The 22062-nt window shown below is 38.0% G+C and overlaps 3 protein-coding genes across 7 annotated transcripts; all 3 read right to left on the bottom strand.

Annotated features, from left to right (window-relative positions):
• Positions 1–660: 660 nt before the first annotated feature.
• On the bottom strand, positions 661–13500 carry LOC140771160 (ribosomal RNA small subunit methyltransferase, chloroplastic). Of its 4 annotated transcripts, none has more exons than XR_012106112.1 (11): positions 13253–13500; positions 13020–13169; positions 12305–12361; positions 11382–11480; positions 9794–9889; positions 4654–4738; positions 3564–3616; positions 3086–3169; positions 1542–1652; positions 1219–1454; positions 661–1145 (listed from the first exon to the last, which is right to left on the bottom strand). XR_012106112.1 is itself a non-coding variant. In XM_073112598.1 (10 exons), the coding sequence occupies exons 1-10, from the start codon at positions 13448–13450 to the stop codon at positions 1389–1391; spliced, it is 999 nt and encodes a 332-aa protein (XP_072968699.1). In that variant the 5' UTR covers positions 13451–13500; the 3' UTR covers positions 661–1388. The 4 variants fall into 4 exon arrangements, 1 of the variants encoding a protein (XP_072968699.1); XR_012106116.1 differs by lacking the exon at positions 661–1145 and adding an exon at positions 1869–1936 and having other exon boundaries at positions 1436–1454; XM_073112598.1 differs by having other exon boundaries at positions 661–1454.
• Positions 13501–14969: 1469 nt separating this feature from the next.
• LOC140769295 (uncharacterized) lies at positions 14970–19146 on the bottom strand. Of its 2 annotated transcripts, none has more exons than XM_073109960.1 (7): positions 18151–19146; positions 17457–17572; positions 17261–17349; positions 17065–17139; positions 16872–16982; positions 16375–16470; positions 14970–15276 (listed from the first exon to the last, which is right to left on the bottom strand). In XM_073109960.1, the coding sequence occupies exons 1-7, from the start codon at positions 18573–18575 to the stop codon at positions 15013–15015; spliced, it is 1176 nt and encodes a 391-aa protein (XP_072966061.1). In that variant the 5' UTR covers positions 18576–19146; the 3' UTR covers positions 14970–15012. The 2 variants fall into 2 exon arrangements, with proteins under 2 accessions (XP_072966061.1, XP_072966067.1); XM_073109966.1 differs by having other exon boundaries at positions 17457–17585; positions 18151–18292.
• Positions 19147–19505: 359 nt separating this feature from the next.
• Positions 19506–20411, bottom strand: LOC140769310 (dehydration-responsive element-binding protein 1E). The gene has a single exon (XM_073109975.1). The coding sequence runs from the start codon at positions 20317–20319 to the stop codon at positions 19687–19689; it is 633 nt and encodes a 210-aa protein (XP_072966076.1). The 5' UTR covers positions 20320–20411; the 3' UTR covers positions 19506–19686.
• Between the last annotated feature and the right edge of the window lie 1651 nt (positions 20412–22062).

Here is a 22062-nt window from a genome sequence, read left to right as displayed (position 1 = left end):
TCGTCTACACAATCAAAATAAATTGTGTGATCTTTCACCTAATATTATATATAAGCAAACTGCTACATGTGCATATTGAATAAATTCCAAGATCTCTCACACCATGTAAAACAACAGTGCTAGTGCTAGACTCAATCAAGAATTACTCCATATCAACAATGGCCGTGCCACAAGCACGGACCATATCGACCACCGGCCGGCACGGCACGTGACATGCCGCAACACTTGCCGGCCGTGCCGTAAGAGAATGAGAGAAAGATACTCACATTTGCCATTGTAGTCACCGTCGCCATTACTCGCCGATCGCCGCCCGCTTCGTGCCCTAGCCCCCGAGAGAGAAGAGAGATCGAGATAGAGAGAGAGACGGATCCTGTACCCGCAACTTAAGTTTTTAACTCTCTCTCTCTCTCTGGGGCTAGGGCACAAAACCGGCGGCAATCGGCGATTGGCGATCAACGACGAGATCGATGGTGAGCGGCGATGCATTAGGAGAGGTGCCGTACGGCACCATCATGCTACGTGCCGGTACGCTGCCATATATATAGATACACCAGTCACCACTGAAAGCAATCAGTCCAAAGGCATGGCAATCTGTCTGGTAGGAAACACCATCAGCTCTATTTGTTTCAGTTGCTCAGACTTCAAAAGAACACCATCAGATTATAGAAAGAATATTTTCTGTTATTTAGTAATGATTACATTTTCCAAAATAAGTTTCACAAACAGTGATGTACTTATGCATCACTTCGTTAGTATGTGTACTGATTACATTTTCATGTAGCTCTTGCAGCAAGTAATATAAAAGCAATTACTAGTTCTTTACTCATCTTAGGATGTGATTCTTTGCATGAAAAGAAGAACAAAGATCTCGTGTATAATATATTGCTTGTCTTCTCCTGGAGCATCTCATAAGATTGAAACTAACAATACTTGGAATCCTTTCTGTAGTTATTTCCAATCAGCATTTTTCTCACTGCTTTTCTCAAGAAAAGTCGGCTTGGACAATGCTGTGATCTAGCATTTTAACCACCTGACTAATGTACATTCTGTGCGAGTTTCTCTTCCGTCAGGTGAGGATTTTTGAAACATTAGTTCAATTCTACTAATAGGATGACGTGGAGCTCCAGTGGTTGCATTGCAAAGATCTGCAAAACCAGGAGGATCATGTAATGCAGAAATAGTGACATCAGTAGTAACGACATTCAAATCCCTGATGACCTTAGCGTCGGGAGATCATTTTATGCATGGCAAATGGTTTCCATGGAAATGCGTGCTCTTCTCTTTGTAGAATATGCCTGAAACTCCGGTTTGACATTAAGATGCAAATACCGCTTTCATCTTTTTAGTGAATGAGCTTTGAGAACCACCTCCTTCGAGGGCACAAGGTACTATGCTTTCACAAGGAGATTATGCAACCTCACAAAATCATCCAAGGTAAGCTCTCCAGGTCTGGACTGTAATTCCACAGTCAATAACAAGGAGAAAAATTAATATTGGACGAAAGAAGAAATGGAAGCATCAAAAATTACTTACGAACTTACTGTAACTGGAAGACTGATGCTCCTGAGAGCAGCCTCAATCTCAGCAGGCTGGCACATGTGTTGAAGTGATTTTCGAAGCATCTTACGCTTCCCATTGAAAGCAGAGTTTACCTGAACAACAATGACATCTGCCTCATTTACTTGGAAAGCAAGAACACATATTTGGAAATAGATCAGGTTTGTGTCAGTTCAATCTAAACAGAACCCACAGAATACACTTTCCCATGAGCTTGGAGAACTCTACCTCACAAACCTTAAAAGTACAGTTTCTATTAATTAAGTGATGAAAACAGTTCAAACTTCGAAGACACGAGGCACCGGAGGTACCGGTAGTATCATACACGCTAGGAGATATGCCTATTATCCCCCATGAGGTATGACTAAATAGAATACACCTGCAAGAAGAAAGCCGGATAGATCCTGGCACATCTTGTTAGTAAGTCAAGTGACTTTGAACAGAACGTTAGACCAGTGTTAGTTTCAGTTAAGATCAATCCAACATGAAAGTATAGCTGCGGAAAATTGGTTTGATAAAATAAATAGAAGCAGCTTTGTACAAAAAGGAAACACGCAATACGATAGCAACAGATAACTTTAACAAAGTTAGTGACACAGATATACTAAGCAGAACTGAGAGAAAAGAGCTTCCAATATTGCAATAGCATATCTTACCTAGAACAATATCTATACTAGGTAGTAAATAGTAAGCACTAGCAGACATAGTATTTTATCTTCCAATACCCAAACCTTAGCTCATATGCAATGCACTGCACCTCCACCACCTAAATTTTAGTGAGGAGAAAAGGATTGAGCATCATACATTAGAGTCCATGAGTATAATCAAGGGCTTTCACACCCAAAAGAGGAATCCAAGGAATGAAATTTCTGTTGAAAACAAGACTTAAATTATGGACTTGAAGTGCAGGTACAGTTTTTATGTTAAAGCATGAAATTCTCTGACAATGGCAGCAGGATGAATGAGGAAGAGACAGAGAGAAAAAGAATGTAATAAACAAAAGGGAAGCTGAAGGAGAGAGAAAAGAGCGCACCGGTGAGGGTTGCATCAGTGGAAAATTATTATCTTTTGGATCTTGGATCAAACATGGCGAAACCAAAAATCCAACATCTTAAGTCAATCTTCTTCCACTCTCCCTACAAAACCCTAATCTAGAACTCTTTCCCTGCAAAGGTTATCCTCATGCAGAAGATGGGGGGTGATGAACCGACTTGAAGCACAACTGGTGATGCTGCCGCATTGAGGCATTTTCTTTTCACCAAGAGATGTAGTGTTTTAAAGATCGTCAAAGCAGATGATCTCATTATCCATGGTGACTTAATTGGAAATGCCAATTCCAAAAATTTTATGATTTGAAATTCAAATGGTCTCACAGATGGCTATGATAAGTAGCTGACATTTGCCCCAATGCTAATCTATGCACAACACTAATCTATCCTACACACTGACAAGAGTTTGCAGATCAAAAGAGCATAAATGAATGATGATGTAACCACAAAAGAGATTGTGCAACAGAGTTTGCTCAAACCATTGAAAAGAAGCCCTTTGTGGAAGCAACAGGTGGATAGTCTGCAACTTGCTTCAGTTTAAATCTAATAACAGCTGCATCAACCTGCAGCCAAATAAGCCGCTTCAAAGATCAGCCCCATTCTTAAATTTAAGGATCATAATTTTCTCATGCTACTCACTATTTTACAATTGTCTCTGTTGCAGAAACAAGTAGAGCAAAACTTCGTTGAAGTAATAAATGGCTATGTGGATCTATCATATAAATGACAATTTACTCTCTTTCAGTTTAAGGCTGTATCTCTGATCACAAAAACATTAAAGAAGTTCTGGGAAACTTGAAAATTAAAGAAATGAACATTGTGAACCACAGATACGTAGGAATTTAGAGTCGTGTCATGTCCATTAATGTATCAAAGAAGAAAACAAGAAACAGTAGGCAATAGAATAATCATCTAAATATGAAACAACCAAGTATAAGAAACATAGATATTACTTACATTTGGTTGAGGAAAGAAATTCGATCTTTCAACCTTCAATATGTAGTTGGCATCTATATAGATGAAACAAATCAAATAATGTATGTTATTCAGGTATTACAGCATGCAATTTAATATAGAAATAAATGGAGAAATAAAATTCCAATAGCCAAACATAGTGAATTGGACAGACAAATTTGTCGTTTTATTGGTCATCAATCATCATTATATCCCTCATGTAGCACTGACAATTTAATACATTCACAAATCCTTATAATTAAAGCCTCATAGCCTCATTCCTCACAGTTTGAATAGTGTATTATCCTAGAAGGATTTATATTTAGTAAAAAAAAAAATTTTAATCTGCATTTACCCTAACTTGATTATTGTTACTGTTCCTGTTTGTGCATGGAAGAAATCTAAACATACCTGTTGACACAAGTACTAACCTGAAGACTCATTCAGGCGTGTAGAGAGAGCAAAACTATATGTAAGTTTGTAAATAATATTTAGTGGAGCATAACATATCAGTTCTGTAATACTATTTTGGTGCTTCTCTCTTTAAACATCTCTCACTAGTTCTACTATGGTCTCCTTGGTATTCCTCTCCTGTGTCGAACCTGACACCTATATTAAAGAACTTATTGTTGGTACACTATATGCTCTCCGTTGGACATGTTGGGAACATCTGTGCAACTCCCTAAGCTCAAATAAACTATGATGATTGATACTACTATAAGATGCCAATTTTATTCAAGAAGAAGAAATATTAAATTACTGTAAAGGCAAGTATCTGAATGTGCTTTGGATTGGTTAAAGTTGAATAGCTGAAATTTAGCCAACTTATCAGGACAGTCACAGTCATTGCCGTCAGGCTTGCTCAATGTAACTACTCTCAGCAAGGAATACTTATTTGGCCGATTTGCTAAGGCTTTTGATGCCACCAACCAAAAAGAGAGTTCTGCTTATGATAAATCATACTAAATGCACATTTTCCCAAGCATATGTATAACAAGTTTGATCATTTATCGCTCAGGGATGGGCAACCTTAACCAAAGACACACAGCAGATTTGATGAGATTTCATGTGCACAACAGAAGAACTGATCTACCTGAATAGAAGTCCACAAATATGTTGATGGGCCGGCACTCCGAAGTCTGTGAGGAAACATCTGCCAAGCGCAATGCAGTCTCATCCTGAAAAGTTTCACTACTTAAAAACCAATAAAGTTAACTATCTGCTAGGACACCCCTATAACTTCTATATGTATGTAGTATCATAAAAATAAAATAAAATGGATACATTCTTCCATTGCAATGTCATATAGAAGAGAGAATTCCCAAATTATAATCGCAATAGCAAGCGTAGAAGCAAAAAGGAATGTAACAAGCTTACATAAAATGCATAACTCATAAGTTGTTGCAGTCTCTGTAAACAAATGGCCATAGGGGTGAAAACGGATCGGATACGGATCGGATAGTGCTCAACCCATATCCGGATCCGTATTTTTAGTTCAGATACGGATTCGGATACGGATATTAGACAAATAGTAAAATTTAAAACCATATCCTGATTAAACGGATACGGATAATTTTCGGATAAAAGATCGGATCTTAAACGGATATTAATTAAATTTAAAATAATTATAATATTTTATTTAAATATAATTAACACAAAATTATTAAGAGTTTTACAACAAAATTTTTTTTTGTATGTCGAATATATAAAATTAGAGAAATTAATCTATATAAATAATATATAACGCATTATTAGTAATAATATTAATACTTACTATTTAAATAAGCAAACTAAAAACTATAAATCATTTAAAAAAATATGCGGATAAACGGATATCCGATATCCGTATCCGAATCCGAAAAATTTATCCGATCCGTATCCGAATCCGTATCCGAATTTTTTTCAAAAATTCTATCCGTATCCGAATCTGAATCCGAGTCGGATAGAATTTTTTTATCCGAATCCGATCCGAGTCGGGTCGGATAGCGGGTCGGGTCGGAGTTAATCCGACCCGTTTTCACCCCTAAATGGCCACCATGACAGGAAATAAGATCATGATTCATGATTAATAAAAATTAGAAAATTATGTAGACCCAACATGACACCAAGTACTAAATTCTTGGGCAAGGTACAAAAAGTATTTACGACAAGAAGGATCTGTATCAAGCTTTAAGAAAATGGCAGCACATATTAGAGAAAATGAAAATGCTAAATAGTTCAAATCTGTTACGCTAAGTAAAAAGAATACATAGATCTGTATGAGATTGTGTAACATTCAAGTGCAAAAGGTTATAGTAAGAAATTTGTAAACACTAAGACCTAACCACTCAAAAAATGGAAGTTGGGGGGGGGGGGGGGGGGGGCCAATTGGCAGTTGGAAGCTAAACGGAAAAAAGAGCAAGTTAATCATGTGCATTGCACGTGCGTGCACCTCTTTTTCACTCCCTCGCTATTATGTGACGAGAGGAGTGGCTACAAGTCTATGAAGCATGAATACAGATGTGGGATACGGATATGGGGATACAATGAATTTTTTAAAATAGGATACGGATACGGCATGGATACACCAATAAATAAATAATATATTTTTAATTTGTTGTCAACCAATATAACATATGGCAAAAAATAATTATCCCATAAATGACAAGATGAAAGGAAAGAAAGTTGCATATTTAATTTCTATATGCCTAAAACTTTAGAATAATATTGTAATAGAAACTGATATGAAACTCAAAATGTTAGTGAAACATTGAAGCCTAATTCAACTATTAGTCTACAATTAATTTGAATTTTTAAATAGGTTTCAAGTTATATATTTAATTCATTATCAAATAAACAAAGCCTTAAAGTATCATGAAGGATTAGACAATCGTATATACATATAAAGTATATGTTTTATATTATCTTTTAGCACAAAAAGAAAAAAGAAAAGAATTGGATGATCAAGATATGAATTGGAGCCATATCCGACCATATCAGAGCCATATCGAAAAACTAAAAATTAATTTTTTAAATTTGGATACTCCTCCGACCGTATCCCATACGTACCAGATACCAGTACGGAGGGGCAAATGAAGTATCCATGCTTCATAGCTGCGGGTTTTTTGACGATTAGTTTTCGAATCGAAATCAAAGTCCTCCCATATAAATAAATCCCTAACTCTATTTCTTTCTCCTTAAATTACGTGACGAGAGGAGTGGTCGCAGGTTTCTTAGCGATCAGTTTCCAAATCGAAATCAAAATCCTCTCGTATAAATAAAAACCCTAACCCTATTTCTTTCCTTCTACATTGTTATATATCTCTCTCTTCATCTTCCTTACCCTATTGGAGCTTACATAGTGGGATTGGACCACCGAAACAATCGGAGACCATCATGCAACTCATTGGTCAGTCCTTTCCCACCCATCGTATTTAATTTGGATTTAATAGAGTAATTAGTGTGTACCTTTATTTTTGGACGTTTTGGCTTCATCAGCGAAATATGCCGACCGACAACTTTGGGTAGTTGCCATATTGAGTATCTAAAGCTTCATGTCGTTGGCCTTATGTCATAGGTGCTTATGTTTTTAGTTCTCGTGGCTCAAATTGTTGTAGAAGCCAGCTCTATGGCCGCCAACCATGGAGTAAGGCCGTAGGTTGCCGTCTGCAACTTCTTCACCTTGTGTGGTCGACGTGGATGCGAGGGTAGCAAGGAGCTTTCGATGCGGTCGATGGACCGTCGACGTCATTGATTGCTAATACCCTCCTCTCCTTCCTCTCTTCATCTGGTTTTTCCATTGAGGAAGGTGAGCTCGGGCTCGAACACAACTGAGCTCAGTCCTTTTAATTTGGATTCAAGGATGGTTTAAATTTTGGAAAGAATTTGACTCAAATCAATGAGTTTAGTGGGATTAGGCCTTAAGCCTAATCCATATGTTTTGGGCTTTGGTGTGCTGCGAGGTGCAACTAGCTGCAAACCTAGCTCGGGCGTTAGTAGATTTTGGGCCATAAGCCCAACCTTTTGTTTTGATTTGAGTAGGTTGCAAGTTGGTTGCAACCCAACCTAAGGCTAAATTTGGCCCATTTATTAATTAAATGAGATTTTTATTTTAGAAATCATGTTAAAGGTGGTGAATTTTCTTAGCACAGAGACTAAATATTTCAATCAATTCACCTAGACTCAGGTGGGTGAGTTTACTCACATTTTTATCCATCTTGTATTTCATATTTTTTATATAATCACGTATTTTTCTGTGCAAATTAAATATCATATTTTTGTATGCAAAGTAAATATGTAAAATATATGACTTAGTGTATTACTATACTTTGTGCAAATAGCAATTTTATTGATCATGAATATAATAGAAAAATATAATTAATATTTGATATGACTTATAAAACAGTCCCGATATAGATAGCTTGTAACTTTTCGTGATGACTCAAGTCTATCTAAAAATTTAAGAGAGGGCCCTATCTTTTTTAAATCACTAGGGTGATTTTCTTAGGTGACTCTTGTGGCAACTCTAATCCCTCTCTAAAAGTTAGTGAAAGAGACAAGATGAGTTTTTTATATAGTGACACCTTATAGTGATCCTTAGGGGAAGAGACGAAGTGTATTTATCACATAGTGATACCTTATGGTGATCCTTGGGGAAAGAAATGAAGTGTATTTATCATATAGTGACCACATCTCCTGATGATCATAACCGAATTTACTATGAAGAAAAGACCTGAGCGTCATCTCAAAATGATTTTTAGTTGATGTGAATCTATAGGGCATTGACCCAATTGAGACATATGACATTATTAATATTGAGAAAATTCAATATAATAATACTAAGCATGCAATGAGATATGACTTACACTATTATTACTTGTGTCGTTATTATTATTGTTATTATAAGCATGTTTGATGTAACATTTTATATTGCTGAATTTGGAGATTTATTTTATTATGTCTATAGAGTTTGGATTTTTTTAGCTTTTGAGTGGATTCCACTCATTGAGCTATGATTGTTGGCTCATGAGATTCCTCTCCTAATACTTCAGTTTCTAATCAGTATGACAACTGAGCAAGATATACCGGGAGCTTACGTCCACTTTAGACTTGCCTTTCTATCTTTCAATTATATTAGTCATTATGTTCTAAACTATTTGTTATTTTAGTTTGGTTGAAAACATATTAGTATTGACATTTAACTATTTCCATTATTATTGGAGTATATTTATTGGAATTAGATATTCATATTAAATTTTGTCATTATGGACTTAGAAAAATATTTGTTAAGACTTCATGCATCTTAAGTGTATTAAAGTATATGACCAGTTATGATTTCGATTTTGGGTCATGACAATTCAATTGAAAACATCAATGAGCTTAAAAGTTTTCAGCAATGTTTCACAAAAGGATAATGAGTATTTTGCATCACTCAGTTCAAAAGAGAAATATTTTCAACCAACTACAAAGCACAACTCAAGTAATCCTCCAAGCATTTAGTCCCAACTAGTTAGAGTGCCTATAGAGATTTTCTCGATTCTCTCTATTAAGTAACCAAGCTTAACTCATGTAATTCTCCCACTGGCTCAATTTTAAAAAGGAAGGGAAAAAAAGAAACATATTTGCATCCTTACATTAGTCATTCGAACTATATTGGTCAGCTCAATTAAATAAAAATCCAATTTACTGAAAGTAGTTTACTTCTTTGAGATTACTATCCCACTGGAAAGATGTTCTCAATCAACGAATGAATTACTCATCCATCTGTTAGATGATTACATCCTGTGAAGTTCATCTCAACATCTGCCCTCATTTATAAAAAAACAATACCATTTCTATAACTTTACGTTATTCATTGTTCCAGTAATTCTAGAAATTTAATATCCTACAGTCCTACTATTTCATAGTCATACCAAAAAATTGAGTCAGCTATTGCAGCTTTACTCGATAAAAGAGAATTAAAAAAAAATGTTCAGGTCTTTCAAACTAGTAGAAGCAACCTCTTGGCAATGATCACTAAATTCCAGGAGGGTCAGGACTTAGTGAATCTACATTCTAAAAGTATATTTATTATAATTTAGAATATCTTCAGGATGAAGAAAATATTAAACACAAAATTGTGTGAATAGCATTTCCCAAGCTCGTTATACAGAAAGTGTAATGGCAATTGAATTTCATGTATGTCTGTGGCACTTGGTGTTATATTTATCTCGGCAAGGTAGTTCAGAATGGTCATATAAGCTAATGGTTCAAACCTGAAGCAGAAGTACCACATCAGAGAATATATCGCCCATTGGGAGAAGCTGCTTTACAACATCAGTACTGATATTGAAAGGTATATTTGACACAACCTGGAAAACGAAAAAAACAATAGTATGCAACAGCAGAAGAATCATGTTTATTAGTAATAATGAGCAAACATAACCCAACATGGCCGAATGGAAAGTTATCTGAAACTAAACTAACTTAATACTTAATATAGTGGCATCACATACGTTTTATCTACAAAGGCGTTTTCCCTTAAAATAAACTATTAGTTTCATTGAGAGAACACATAGTGATGACCTCTATCTTCTATTTATAATCCACTAAAATCATGTGAACATTTAGAAAGAAATGCCATCTTTGTCAGTTCAATATGTTTCCACAATTCCGCCTTTTGGATCAATATATGTGAGAGCAGGTGTTATGTGTGCTACAACCGACAAGAAAAAGACAGTGACATTTTAGCACTTTACATTGCAAGACAAGGAACTAATTGCTCACCAGAAATTAACATGATATAAGCAAACTGAGAAGATAGCAGGTTATACTTCTAAAAGCAAAAAGACTTTTAAGCTTTTTCTCGCAGTAAAAAGGTCTAAAACTAGAATATATGGATTATTAACATTACAAAGTTCATCTTCTGAAATTCTTGAGTAATAAAATGGAATGGTAGAAGAATATATTCAGCAAATGCTGATTTGCTTCTGGAGAGGATAGTGACAGCTGAATTATTTTCCACAATAACCTACATACTTCTCTAGACATTCTGTACACAACCTAAATCTAAACTAACAAATTAAAATTTATCGTCATCTTTCTGCAACCATCGTCTTCTACTCATTTCGATTATTATGGAACACAACAACTACCGCTAGTTATCTACAGCTTAAATGCAGTGAATGTCAAAGATTTTCTAAAGATAGCAAGAAAGACACACATTTTATCATGTTACCTAGAATACCCAACTCGGGGATGTCCTATGTTCAACTGTTTTTCGGGTCATGTGGATCAATATAGTTCCTTTTTTTTTGTTGTATGACTGTATCAATATTGAATACCATATTTCAGTTTGCAATCAATTGATCATGTAGACATTGCAGATGCCCACAGTAACAATTCATAAGACATCTCTTAGAATGACTTTTTTGTTTTTGAATACTCCAGATTTAGTAGATCATGCTATGCAGTGTAGTTATAAGATCATAATCCACGATCTTTTTCATACTAAGTAGTAACTAATACTCTAATAGAGTTGTCCTTCGTACCCATAACCTTACCCTATACATACATATTGGCAAACGACAGGCCCTTAAACAGTCTAGCTTGAGGTGTCATGTTCTCATCTTTTCTTAGATTGCTAACGCAGGGAAATGTGTACGAACAGAACCACACACACATTTAACTGTTATAAAGACATATTGCCCACATCACATGCTCAATGAAGAAAAAAAGAAGACCAAAATCCTCTCCATATTCTCTTTCAGAGGGGACAAACCATCAACAGTGCTTAAGTTATATATACTGCATACTCTGCACATGTCAGGTGCAAGAAAACAAAAGTCATATTATTAAACCAACCTTTCCATAGCTTTGTTCCACACCCCTGGATGCCCTCTTCTCCAGCAAAGAAATTAAATGGGAACGAAAGTGGCACTTTGTGAAGTCTTCTTGCAAAACCTGTACAGAATGGTCAGGAACAATATCATCTAATTAACAAAAAAATACAATAACTCTTCTATGAAAAATGGATGTAAACTAAAATGAAAGTATGAAACTAGATACAAGTGATCTCAATGAGACATCCAGCTAAGGAATATGAGCTAAATTTCTTGAACACTATGTTCTCCAATAACAAATACTAATTAGCATCACCAGTACTGAAAGTCTATCCACCCGAGGTCAAAAATTAATTGAAAACAACTTTCAAGCATATATATGTTGCTTTTGGAATGCCTTTTAAAATGGAATGTTGGAGCAACTACACTACGAGTGTGCATGATAATCTACAAAGAATCTCAGATAATCTAATTTGGTCTTCCATCACAACAATTAATATGTAACAGTAACATGTCTAGCATACCAGAGTATAAAGATTAGCTTAGATACATTTCAATGACCACAACCACTGTAGTACAAAAAGGCAGATGACAATATTTCCCTTCTATAAACCAGAATAGAGTTTGTGCCATCTGCAAAAGCTTCTCTAGTAAAGATATATCAAAACAAGCGTCAATGAATTGTTAGGTACCCCCAACATGAGAACATGGGAAGAAAAGGTGCACATGACCAAGCAAAAGAATTTCCAAGCATTTTAGTATCCAAACTTCCATGGCAAGAGTAAGCACTATATCAAGAATATTATTGGGTAGCTTCATGCCATCAACTATCAGGAATTCATAAAATTGCACTATTATAAATCTAACTACAAAGAAGGTTGCTGACATACTAGTAGTCATAAAACAGGCATATCAATATGTGGATCAATATTTTATGAATGTTACCATCAATTGATCTGTAGAACCAAACCTATCCTTGACAAGCATGGCCATGTGTGGATCCTGGATAGATAATAATAGAGATGTTAACAAATGCAAAAAGAAAGGACCAGAATTAAAACTTCAAATTGCAACACTTAATTTGAAATTTCAGCCATGGGGCTGTCCCACTGCCAGAAAGTCGAGTTGCTGGCAGACAAGAAAGTAGTATGAGGCTGTCTATTTGGAAGGACTATGTTCTTGTAGGATTCCTACATGATGACATTTTTTTCTGCATCTTGACACCACCAACTTGGTGGCATGTGAAGTTGCAGGCTGCAGGCTGCTACTCCAACGTCCATCACTATTACCCAATTAGTCTCCCATTGGCGGAGAGGCGCAAGCTGAATGTGAGATATTTTCCTAAATACTCCCAAAGTAAAGAAAACTGCTGCATCTCGGACTGTATTACTGCATTTCTAGATGCCAGCAATCAAAGAGCCCCTAGATATCACTCAAAAACCTAAGAGGCAAAAATGGATAAAAACTGCTAATAACTAGTACACAATCTTCTAACACTAAAATTATTAAGTATTAACTCGGTGAGATAAGAAGCTCTTCCAAGCACCCAATAGTCAGTAATACCCTATCTGGTTTATTAAATTCCACCCAAAAAAACGACAAATTTCTTTCCAATTCAAGAACAAAGATGGGGACTGTTCGCGAAGCATGAGTAGCAAACCTTCTCGACCGCGACCACCGTGGCACCGGCATTAATCAAGACGTTGGTCAAGGAACCCGTGCCGGGGCCGATCTCCAGCACCACGTCCCCCTCCCTGACTCCAGCGACGTTAGCGAGCTCCTCGTTGACGCTCGAATTCAACATGTAATGCTAGAAGAAGAGAAAGAATTCGACTCAAGATTGTATCTTTTGAGTGAACTAGCTTACAAGGAAGATTTTTGAAGGGTTTCGACCTGGCCGAGGGATTTCCTTGGGGTGTGGCGGCCTTTAGCATTGAGAGACCTGACGGTGGCGTGGTAGTCGTCGTCGGCGGCGGCGGCGGCGGCGGCGCGAGGAAGAAGAAGACGTGGAGACCGGCGGACGTAAGGGCGTGTTGCAACCGGGAACGGCGAATGTGAGGGCCGGGATAGGGGTGGAGAAAGAGACAACATTTGGGGGAAGCTCTCTGGGATTAGCTCAAGCGAAAGGCAGAGGAGAGAGGATCAGTATATGTAATTCATGGCGTTGGGGATTTTAAAGCGGATAGACAAAATAAGTTTGAGATTTTTACATTATTGCCACTAAAAGCTTTTAAAATATAATAAAAGCCGCCGTATTCTTCAACATATCATAATTGTGATAAAAATATATATATATATATCATTCTCTTATTTATATCTAACAAATTACTGTTAAAATTAAACTTAAATTAACATAAAATTATTTTGTCCTTATATATAAAAAAAAACCCAATAAGTTTTAGGGTAATAATATATTTCACCCCTCAGCTAGTTTATCCCTTGTATTTTTGACTCATTTGAAATGCGTAATCATTGTTAATATTAACATAAGCAGTTCAAATATACTTTTTAATTTAAAATTAGTAATTGGAATAGTAGGTAACTTTGTGAGAATCTATGAAATTTATATTTTATTTTCAAATATGACAGTTTTAATAGAAAAATTATAGCTTGATAGCTATTTCTTAGTAACTAGGTTACTGGTTGCCGTTGGCGGTAACAATCTGATTCCAAAATGTCACAAAAAATTTGATCAAAAAAATAATTAATTAATTAAATAAACTTACAGATTATAGAATATAAAATTCTGAATAATCGAGTCTAGTATTGAACACTGTCTTCTTAACACTATATCAAATATCCAATACGGTACTAAACTCACTTTTCTTTATTTTTTATTGTCATGATACCTATTTTAGAGTCAATTTTCATTTACTTCTCTTTATGGATTTGACTAAGTGAATATATGACAATAAAGTACTCTTTGAACTAATTAATTCCATCGTTAAATCATCCCCACTTAAAACTTAGCTCAAAGTTAATAAAAAATTTATGTCAAATACATAGAATTACCAACAATTGCATCACTGATTTATGAATATAAATGATTCAAAAACTTGGTATGGTAAGGTTTGTCTCTTGCATTCATCAAGGGATCACATGTTCAAAATTATTATTGGGTGCAGTTTTGGTTTTTGGTGATTGCGAGCACTACTTGAAAGCTTAATAACGTTTGTGTGTGTGTGTGTGTGTGTGTGTATGCTTGCAAATTTTAATTCCAATTTTTGAGGTATTGTTTAGTAGTTGTAAGATTGAAGTATAGTTGCACGACATTTTATGTTTCTTTTGAATGTTCTTAAAGCACGAATTTATGTCCTAAATAATCATGTTTGATGTACATTGCCTGCTAAATCAAGAAGCCAAACATGATTACAAAACATTGTTTTGGCAGTAAATATCATGAATCTATAGCAACCAACAAAGAACTAATTCTTCAAATGATACACCAAACATACCTTATTGTTGTACTATTACATGGCAAATCATGGTATATAAACATAAAATTTCAACCATATACAGCAAGAAATGCAAATTAAACCAGATTTGCATGTACTGTTTTGAATTAAAAAGATGAGTTTTAGCGTTCCAGGCGCTTGTGGTTCAGAATTTCAAACATGCAAGAAAAAAAAAATCAACTCAACTACTTTGAGGTGCTATAAGACGGTCTTGAGCTGCTCATACAAAGCCCATAGGGCGAACCCTATTACTGTATCCCTAATCAAACTCTTGACTGCAGCATTAATCCAGCTGTTGGAGCTCATACCTGATTTGCTACCAGCAAGATCACGAAATCGCAAGTCTCCCAGATCAGATATTAATGCATATACAACCCCATTCATGTGACCCTTTCCTATGACACCAACTACTGTCTTACTTCCATTCACAGCCTTGCTCCTCTTCAGAGACCATGAGATATACTGAAAGAAAAATATAAGCAAGTTTCTGATTGTATTAAGCAAGGTGATGAAAGAATAGTCGATCATAATGTACATCAAGAAGCCCAAAGATTTTCCCTGGGCAGGAGGACTGTATATAAGGAAGCCCCCACATAACAAACACAAGCATATTTCAAATGGACATAATACTAAGAAATAGTTTTGTTTTGGTTCATCCTGTAGTCAAATGAAACATCGTATGAGATGCATTTAGCAACACTTTTTTCCTTAGGAATTACTGCATCTCTTGCAGGAATATGATTATGTAACTCCTACTTAGAGTTATCAAATTATCCTTAACAGAAAAAACGAGTCAATTTGAGAAAATTATCATTCTAGTATTCAAATAGTTCGCACATGCTTAGTGCTGAATTAGAACCAAAGTACAATTGGTTCCACAGAAGAGGTTCATGCTTCCTTAATTCAGGTAAAGAAAAATGATCTGGGTCAAGAATCAGGGTATCATAAGAATTCAGTTAGTGAGGTACACAATTTTGTAAACTGGAATAGACGTATATAGATGTATATACAAACATATGTACACAAGTTAGAGGATAAACTATACGTTAAACTTTATAAAAAGTTTTAACATATTTTGAGCCATTGCCTTTTCCAGTTATTCCTCCTCAGGATCAAGATATTAACCCCAAGGACTAACTTTGTAAATAATTGGGACCTAATTAACCATTTTATGAGCAGAGGGAAATTGTCTAGATGTTTCTAGTTCAGTCCCTCAGCCTACTATGCAATCCGAAGTGAGAACTGAATCTTGAAATCAGCTCACCCTGGTGGATGACCTTCTTTCCATCCACTAGCAGTGTATTGCTCAGGTCATGAAAGGCAGGATGACTAGATGCCATCCTCACCTTCCTCTGGCTTATTATCGAGTCTCCTCAATGTTCCAAAGTCAATGATGGCAAATACAATAAATGATGTTCCTATCCTAGATAATTACAGACTTAATGATCACCAAATTTCTTTTTTTTTTTCTTTTCTTACACGCAGTGAGTTACTTGCAAGAGAACTCATCTTTAAACAAGTCAACCAGTAGCCACTTTCAGATGGGACTTCTAAACATACCGTGTCGCGTTCATGTATAAGAGGTTGAAGGAGAGAAGGATATGATAAACTCAGCTGCTCATACAGTTGAAATGGGCTGCCAGGCATTTCTTCAGCCTACATCAGATGCTAGAAAAAGATTAGAGGATAAAACTAGATTTACAATAAAACTTGAATAGCAGGTTGGTAGCTTAGGTTATACAGCATAACCAGTTAAAAATTAAAACAGTTGGTAATCTAGCAGGACAGATAAAATTTGGATATCCCTCAGATACATAAAGACTGAAAAGTTATACCAGCTCTAGATGTCCAACTTCTGAGATACCTAGATGATCGAGATTACTGTTTCATTGTACAATATTGTCTAAGGTCTAGCTAATAAAAAGAATTCCAATCATACTGATATCATAGGCTATTTGTTGTGCTTTAACTTGTCTAGTGCTTCTTGTGCAACAACAATGCATTTCCTTGCTATAATACAATTTTGATATGAAAATCAAATTAAGTTTGTGAAGAACCTTTAAATTACTGTCTGGTTTTCCAAATGAAGGAGAAGCTATGCCTTGAGAAATTGTGCTTATCAATCTCAGCTTATCATTCCACTTGAGAGAGTTCCAGGCCCTTTCAAGCTGAGAGAAACAGATAGTTCTATATAAGTTTAACCACGACTATCTAGAATGATATTCCAAATTAAAACTAAGAGATGCATACAGTTATTTCAATTGGGCGATCACCCAAAACAAGTTGAGCCCCAATCTCCTCAGAAGCTTTCCGAGCTGCACGGAACTGTAAAGCAAAGCCACAAAATAGCCAGCAGAAAGTTGAATGGAAATAATACAGTTTAGCTGATGTACCAAGAAGCATGATCTATTAGATAAATAGATTCCTTATATTACTAATTGACTACCTCATCTCCAAATGGTCGATTTGCACCGGAAGAAATCTTTGAAGAGAAAAGTGCTAGGAGCAAACGCAAAGCAAGAGCACTTTGCCCACCTGCCATTGCAAGGGGATGTCATATTAGCATCTTTTAAACATCACACTCAAAAAGTTATTTGCCTCATCAAGAAGCATTTAACTTCTGCAAGGTAGAAACTACGCACCCAAGTTTATGCTACGGTTGATGGCTCCAAAAAATTTAACCCCACTCAAGGAGAACATATTTGAATTTAAAAGTGGGGCATCCTGAGAATCTGGGGATGCATACATTATTCCAGCTCTGAATGTGAGCTCTGTAAAAATTCGAGTTAGCAACATTCATATATCTCAGATCAAAAAGGCAGAATAAGTTCTACCATGGATATCAAGGAACTAGCTATATATAAAGAAAATATCCAAGAAATCACAGATGGAAGGAGCTTCTTAAAGAACATTCATAGAGTCGATCATAAATAAAATTAACCACTTCAGTTTGTCAAATTTCTATGTTGTCATGGAAGGACTCCATGAACTCCCAACCATATAATAGTGTAGATTTTTATTGGCTGTACTAATTTGCAGTTGTAAAGGCTATATTAACAGGAAGAATACAAGAATGACTGACAATTTTTACTCGGGAAGAAGTCGTCCTTTTGATTAGCTCACAATACCTAACATGACAATATCACATCTTTAACATTACTTAAAGAATAATTAAGGAAAATAACTCACCATAGACTAGAAAGTGAAGTAACTTAACCTAATTTGAAGTATGTAGATTGTATGCCCAATAATTCTACTTCAAATTTTAGTCCGTAATAAGCAATAGAATCCATCAAATTCTAATCAAAGAAAAGGAATAATGGATCAATTGCTCGCCTGCTCCTGCAGAGCTCGACGACAACGTTGTCCGGCCGCACGGCGCGCACGACGCGGCCTACCCCGGCGGCCGACTCCTCCGAGAGATGCGACGTGCCGATCAACCAGATGGCTTCCGGCTCGACGAACTCCCGCCGCCAGATCGGGACGGGGCCGAACCGCCGCTTATCGACGACCACCAGGGCGCCGCCGTCCACCAGATCCATCAGCTCCGGGTGCGCCGCCCCCACGGCGGAGCGGGTATCGTCGAGGACCGCCGACTTGTAGTCGAATCCGGGAGGTGGGGGCCGGATCGATGCCTTGGGTTTGCGCCTCCAGCGAGGAGCGAGTCGCCATGAGGATGGCAAGGAGAGCTGCCAAGGGAGGTGGGCATGGCTAGGGCTTGGCTGGGAAGCGAAAAGGAAGGGAGAAGAAAGGGTTTCCATCTCTCTCTCTCTCTCTCTCTCGTTGGTCGCCGGAAGTTTCGACGTTCAAGTCATCGTTTCTAGAGCTTTTCTTCAGAGCTTCCGAAGCATACAATTTTTAGCGGCTCTCTGAGGCTTCAGATAACGCAACGGTCACGTCGGTCAGTGAGTGCCTCAGTGGTAATTCTAATGTTAATTATACTTAACCCCCAAAACTATCATAGTTTCTCAAGTACATCCTTCGAACTAACAATTTTTTTTACCATTTAGACCCCTGAATTAAAGAGATTATGTGAATAATTTTTTTAATTCAGAAAGTAATTTACGTACATATAAAAAAATGGTGACAACTTATGGATTTTACCCTCTTTTTTACTTTATTTTCTAAAAATTATAAGACTTAAAAACATTTTATCCACATATTTTAAATCAAAATCACCTCTCAACTTTACTTCATATCATTATGAGTTCCTGAAGTTTAACTACATTTTAACTAAAATGTAGGAATGCCTTAGTAATATAAAATAAAATTCGAAGGGTAAAAATATATTAACTCAATTTATAAATAACACCAAAAGCCATAAACTATTATTTATTTTCTGTCCGGATTTATTATTACTTATATTAGTTTAATTTACAAGATAATTAAATTTTATTAGTTTCATTTAATAAATATAGTTAATTTTAACTCATGACTGTGGTAAGGTTCTAGGTGGAGAGAAATTAGATACTTCTAGAAACTATTTTATTTTTAATATTTAATTGTGAAAAATTTCGACCACTGGTCTCAACTACCAGAAACTCTACTACACATTTGCCTCTCTTCTTCCAGACGAGTAAATTGCCCATCCGACCAGGAACGATAAAAGAGACAAGAGAAAGCAGAGCCCGCCGCAGCTTCCCGGTTCTCAGTTTGGGAACTCCTCAGAGCAATCATGAGCTGAACGAGAGTGATCTAATTAGTATCAAATTAATAAATAAGGAAGTCATTACGACGCAGCCATTTCCAGATTTGGGAATCTCTGTCGAGGCAAGAACCATTTAAAATCCTGGTTCTAATCACCCGACCTCCCAAATCCAACACAAAGCCGCCCCCCCTAAAAACAAGGGTACAAAGGAACAAAAAGTAGTATCAAATGGAGTAACTCCACAGAGAAACCTCTCCGCCGCTCTCCCCGTCGTCCCAATTGCCATTACAGCCGCCGTTCGGCGGTTCCATCAGCAGCCCCTCCGCCATGCTCGCATAATACATCTCCAGATCCATCTCGTGGTCGTACCCGGGAAAATCGAACGGCGACGTCGCCTCCACCGAGCCGGCGGATGGTGACGACGAGGACGAAGGGTTCACCGCGGCGGCGCCGCGGCTGCCGTCGCCGGAAGACGAGCATTTCGGCCGGAAGGCCTCCGCGGCCTCGGCCGCGGCCCGCTGGATCTCCTGCGGCGTGGAGAACGGCGGTGGGATGGGAAGTATCGAGGCGGAATCCGCGAAATTGAGGCAGGCGTTGCGGCCGCGGAGCGCGAGCGCCGCCACGTCGTGGGCCCGCGCGGCCATTTCCGCGGTGGGGAACGTCCCGAGCCAGATCCGCGACTTCTTGTTCGGCTCCCGGACCTCGCAGACCCACCGGCCCGCCGCCCCGCGCCGGCGCACCCCCTTGTAGACCGGGTGCCGCGTCTCACGGAACTTGGTGCGCCCGGCGGGGCGCTTCGGCGGCGCTGAAGACACCGTCGCGTACTCAGAGTCACAGTAATCACCGCCAAATTCCATCGAAGAAGAAGAAGAAGAAGACGAAGCAATTAAATGGAGTGATGAGAGTAATAGTACTAGTGTTGATACTAAGAGTGAGAGATACTAAGAGATAGAGGAAGGGGGGAAATATATATATATAGGTATGTGAGGGCGTCCGTGGCATTAACGCGGGGAGACAGGGGGCGGTGTGGTAAGAGACAGCTGGGAAAGTGAGGGGGAAGAATCTGCACGTGGCGCAGGCTTCGTCGGATGAGGCGATCCTGGAGACGCTTAGCTGGCAATTATTTTAATTGGGATTTTTTTTTTAATTGGTTGAGTTGGGAGTGTCAGCTTGGGTCAGAGTTTGACCAAAGGAAAGGGCGAGGGATATCTTAGTAGCTTAGCATGGTATACAGTTGGACACTTGTACTATGGGGGAGGTGGCAGTGTGGCACCTCAGGTGCCGAGGAGATAGAGCTCCTCGGGCAATTCATCGGAAAAGCTGACGTGTTTATAAAATAGATATTTATATATTTTTTTAAAATATATAATTTTAAAGAATCGTAAATGACAATTAGAATCTTTTAAAAAGATTCTAGTGAAGATTACGTTAAAAATCCCTCGAGACATTCTGACGCAAGGATCTGTTCAAGAGAAGAGGAATAAGTCCAAAAAAGAGATAAGAGGTCTCAGATCGGCAATTCCTCGGCCATCCATAGATCACGAGGGAAGCAGCCAGGAAGCCGAGAGCGGCGGCCACGTGGCAGGAGGGGGTTGGATGGGGGGGACAAATAACCGACTTTTGGAAGAATCTCACTTCGATCTATTATTTTTTCCTTTTTTTAAAAAAATCTCCTTAACCGTATCCAATTTGCTGGATTCCGTCGGTGTCTCGATCTCTCCCTCTCTCTCTCCTGTTCTCGAAAACCGCGCTCTTCGGGGACGTTTCGACGACAGTTGGAAATCCGTTGGGCCGCCCGCGTAAACGCGTTTGTGGGCAGTTTGTGCAAAGTGACGTTTCTGCCCCTCAGTCCCACTCCACAGTCTTCAGACCAACAGCAAGCTGTGAGAGAAGATCATCCGTACCATCAGGTGCAGGAATTTGCTACATCTGGGTTACTTGGCACCCTGTGATGGGCTGTCCAGGAGGTACGGTAATCCTAATCCTTAACGACTTATTTAATTTAACTTAGTTATTCATTTTAATGGACACTCAAAAATGGGAATTCCTGCAACCGAGGGTGCATAAAATCTCCTCCAACCCGAAGCTTCCCTACTCTTTAACCAATCTCTTCGTCCCCCGCTGTCAACTTCTCGATGGATAGAATTTGCTGACTAAATCTCAACGGCCAGCTTTTCACACACCCCAGGGCTGGGACCCACCCGCAAGAATATACGTGCCCGCGACTGGTTGGCCCACGTTTCGCCATCCGTGGATACTTCCACACGTTTGAGTTTGGGTTTGGACTTTAGCGTGGGCACGGCCTCCTGCCCCTCCTTGCCTGCCCCTTGTGATTGGGGAATGGGCAGTGGGCCCCCTCCCAAGTCCCAACCCCCCCACTAGGGAGTGGGTTTTGGACTCTTTTGCTGCTAAGATCTTTGACTGGATTGGGTAGGGTTGGATTGGATAGGTTCAATAGATGAGACACAGTGGGGTTAGTTTGCTGGTCAGGGGGTCAGTTTCTATAGTTTAATAGTCATGGCTTGTCAATATTTGGCCACTTTTTGAAAGTGATTTTCTTTTTCCTTTTTATCTTTCCCCTGGTTATTGGAGATAAGATT

Source organism: Typha angustifolia, chromosome 2, assembly GCF_048772165.1.
Source record: "Typha angustifolia cultivar Huaian chromosome 2, ASM4877216v1, whole genome shotgun sequence".
In the NCBI taxonomy this organism is placed as follows: domain Eukaryota; kingdom Viridiplantae; phylum Streptophyta; class Magnoliopsida; order Poales; family Typhaceae; genus Typha; species Typha angustifolia.
The sequence above is the reverse complement of the archived record's forward strand: the minus strand, read 5'-3'. Positions and strand labels throughout refer to the sequence as shown.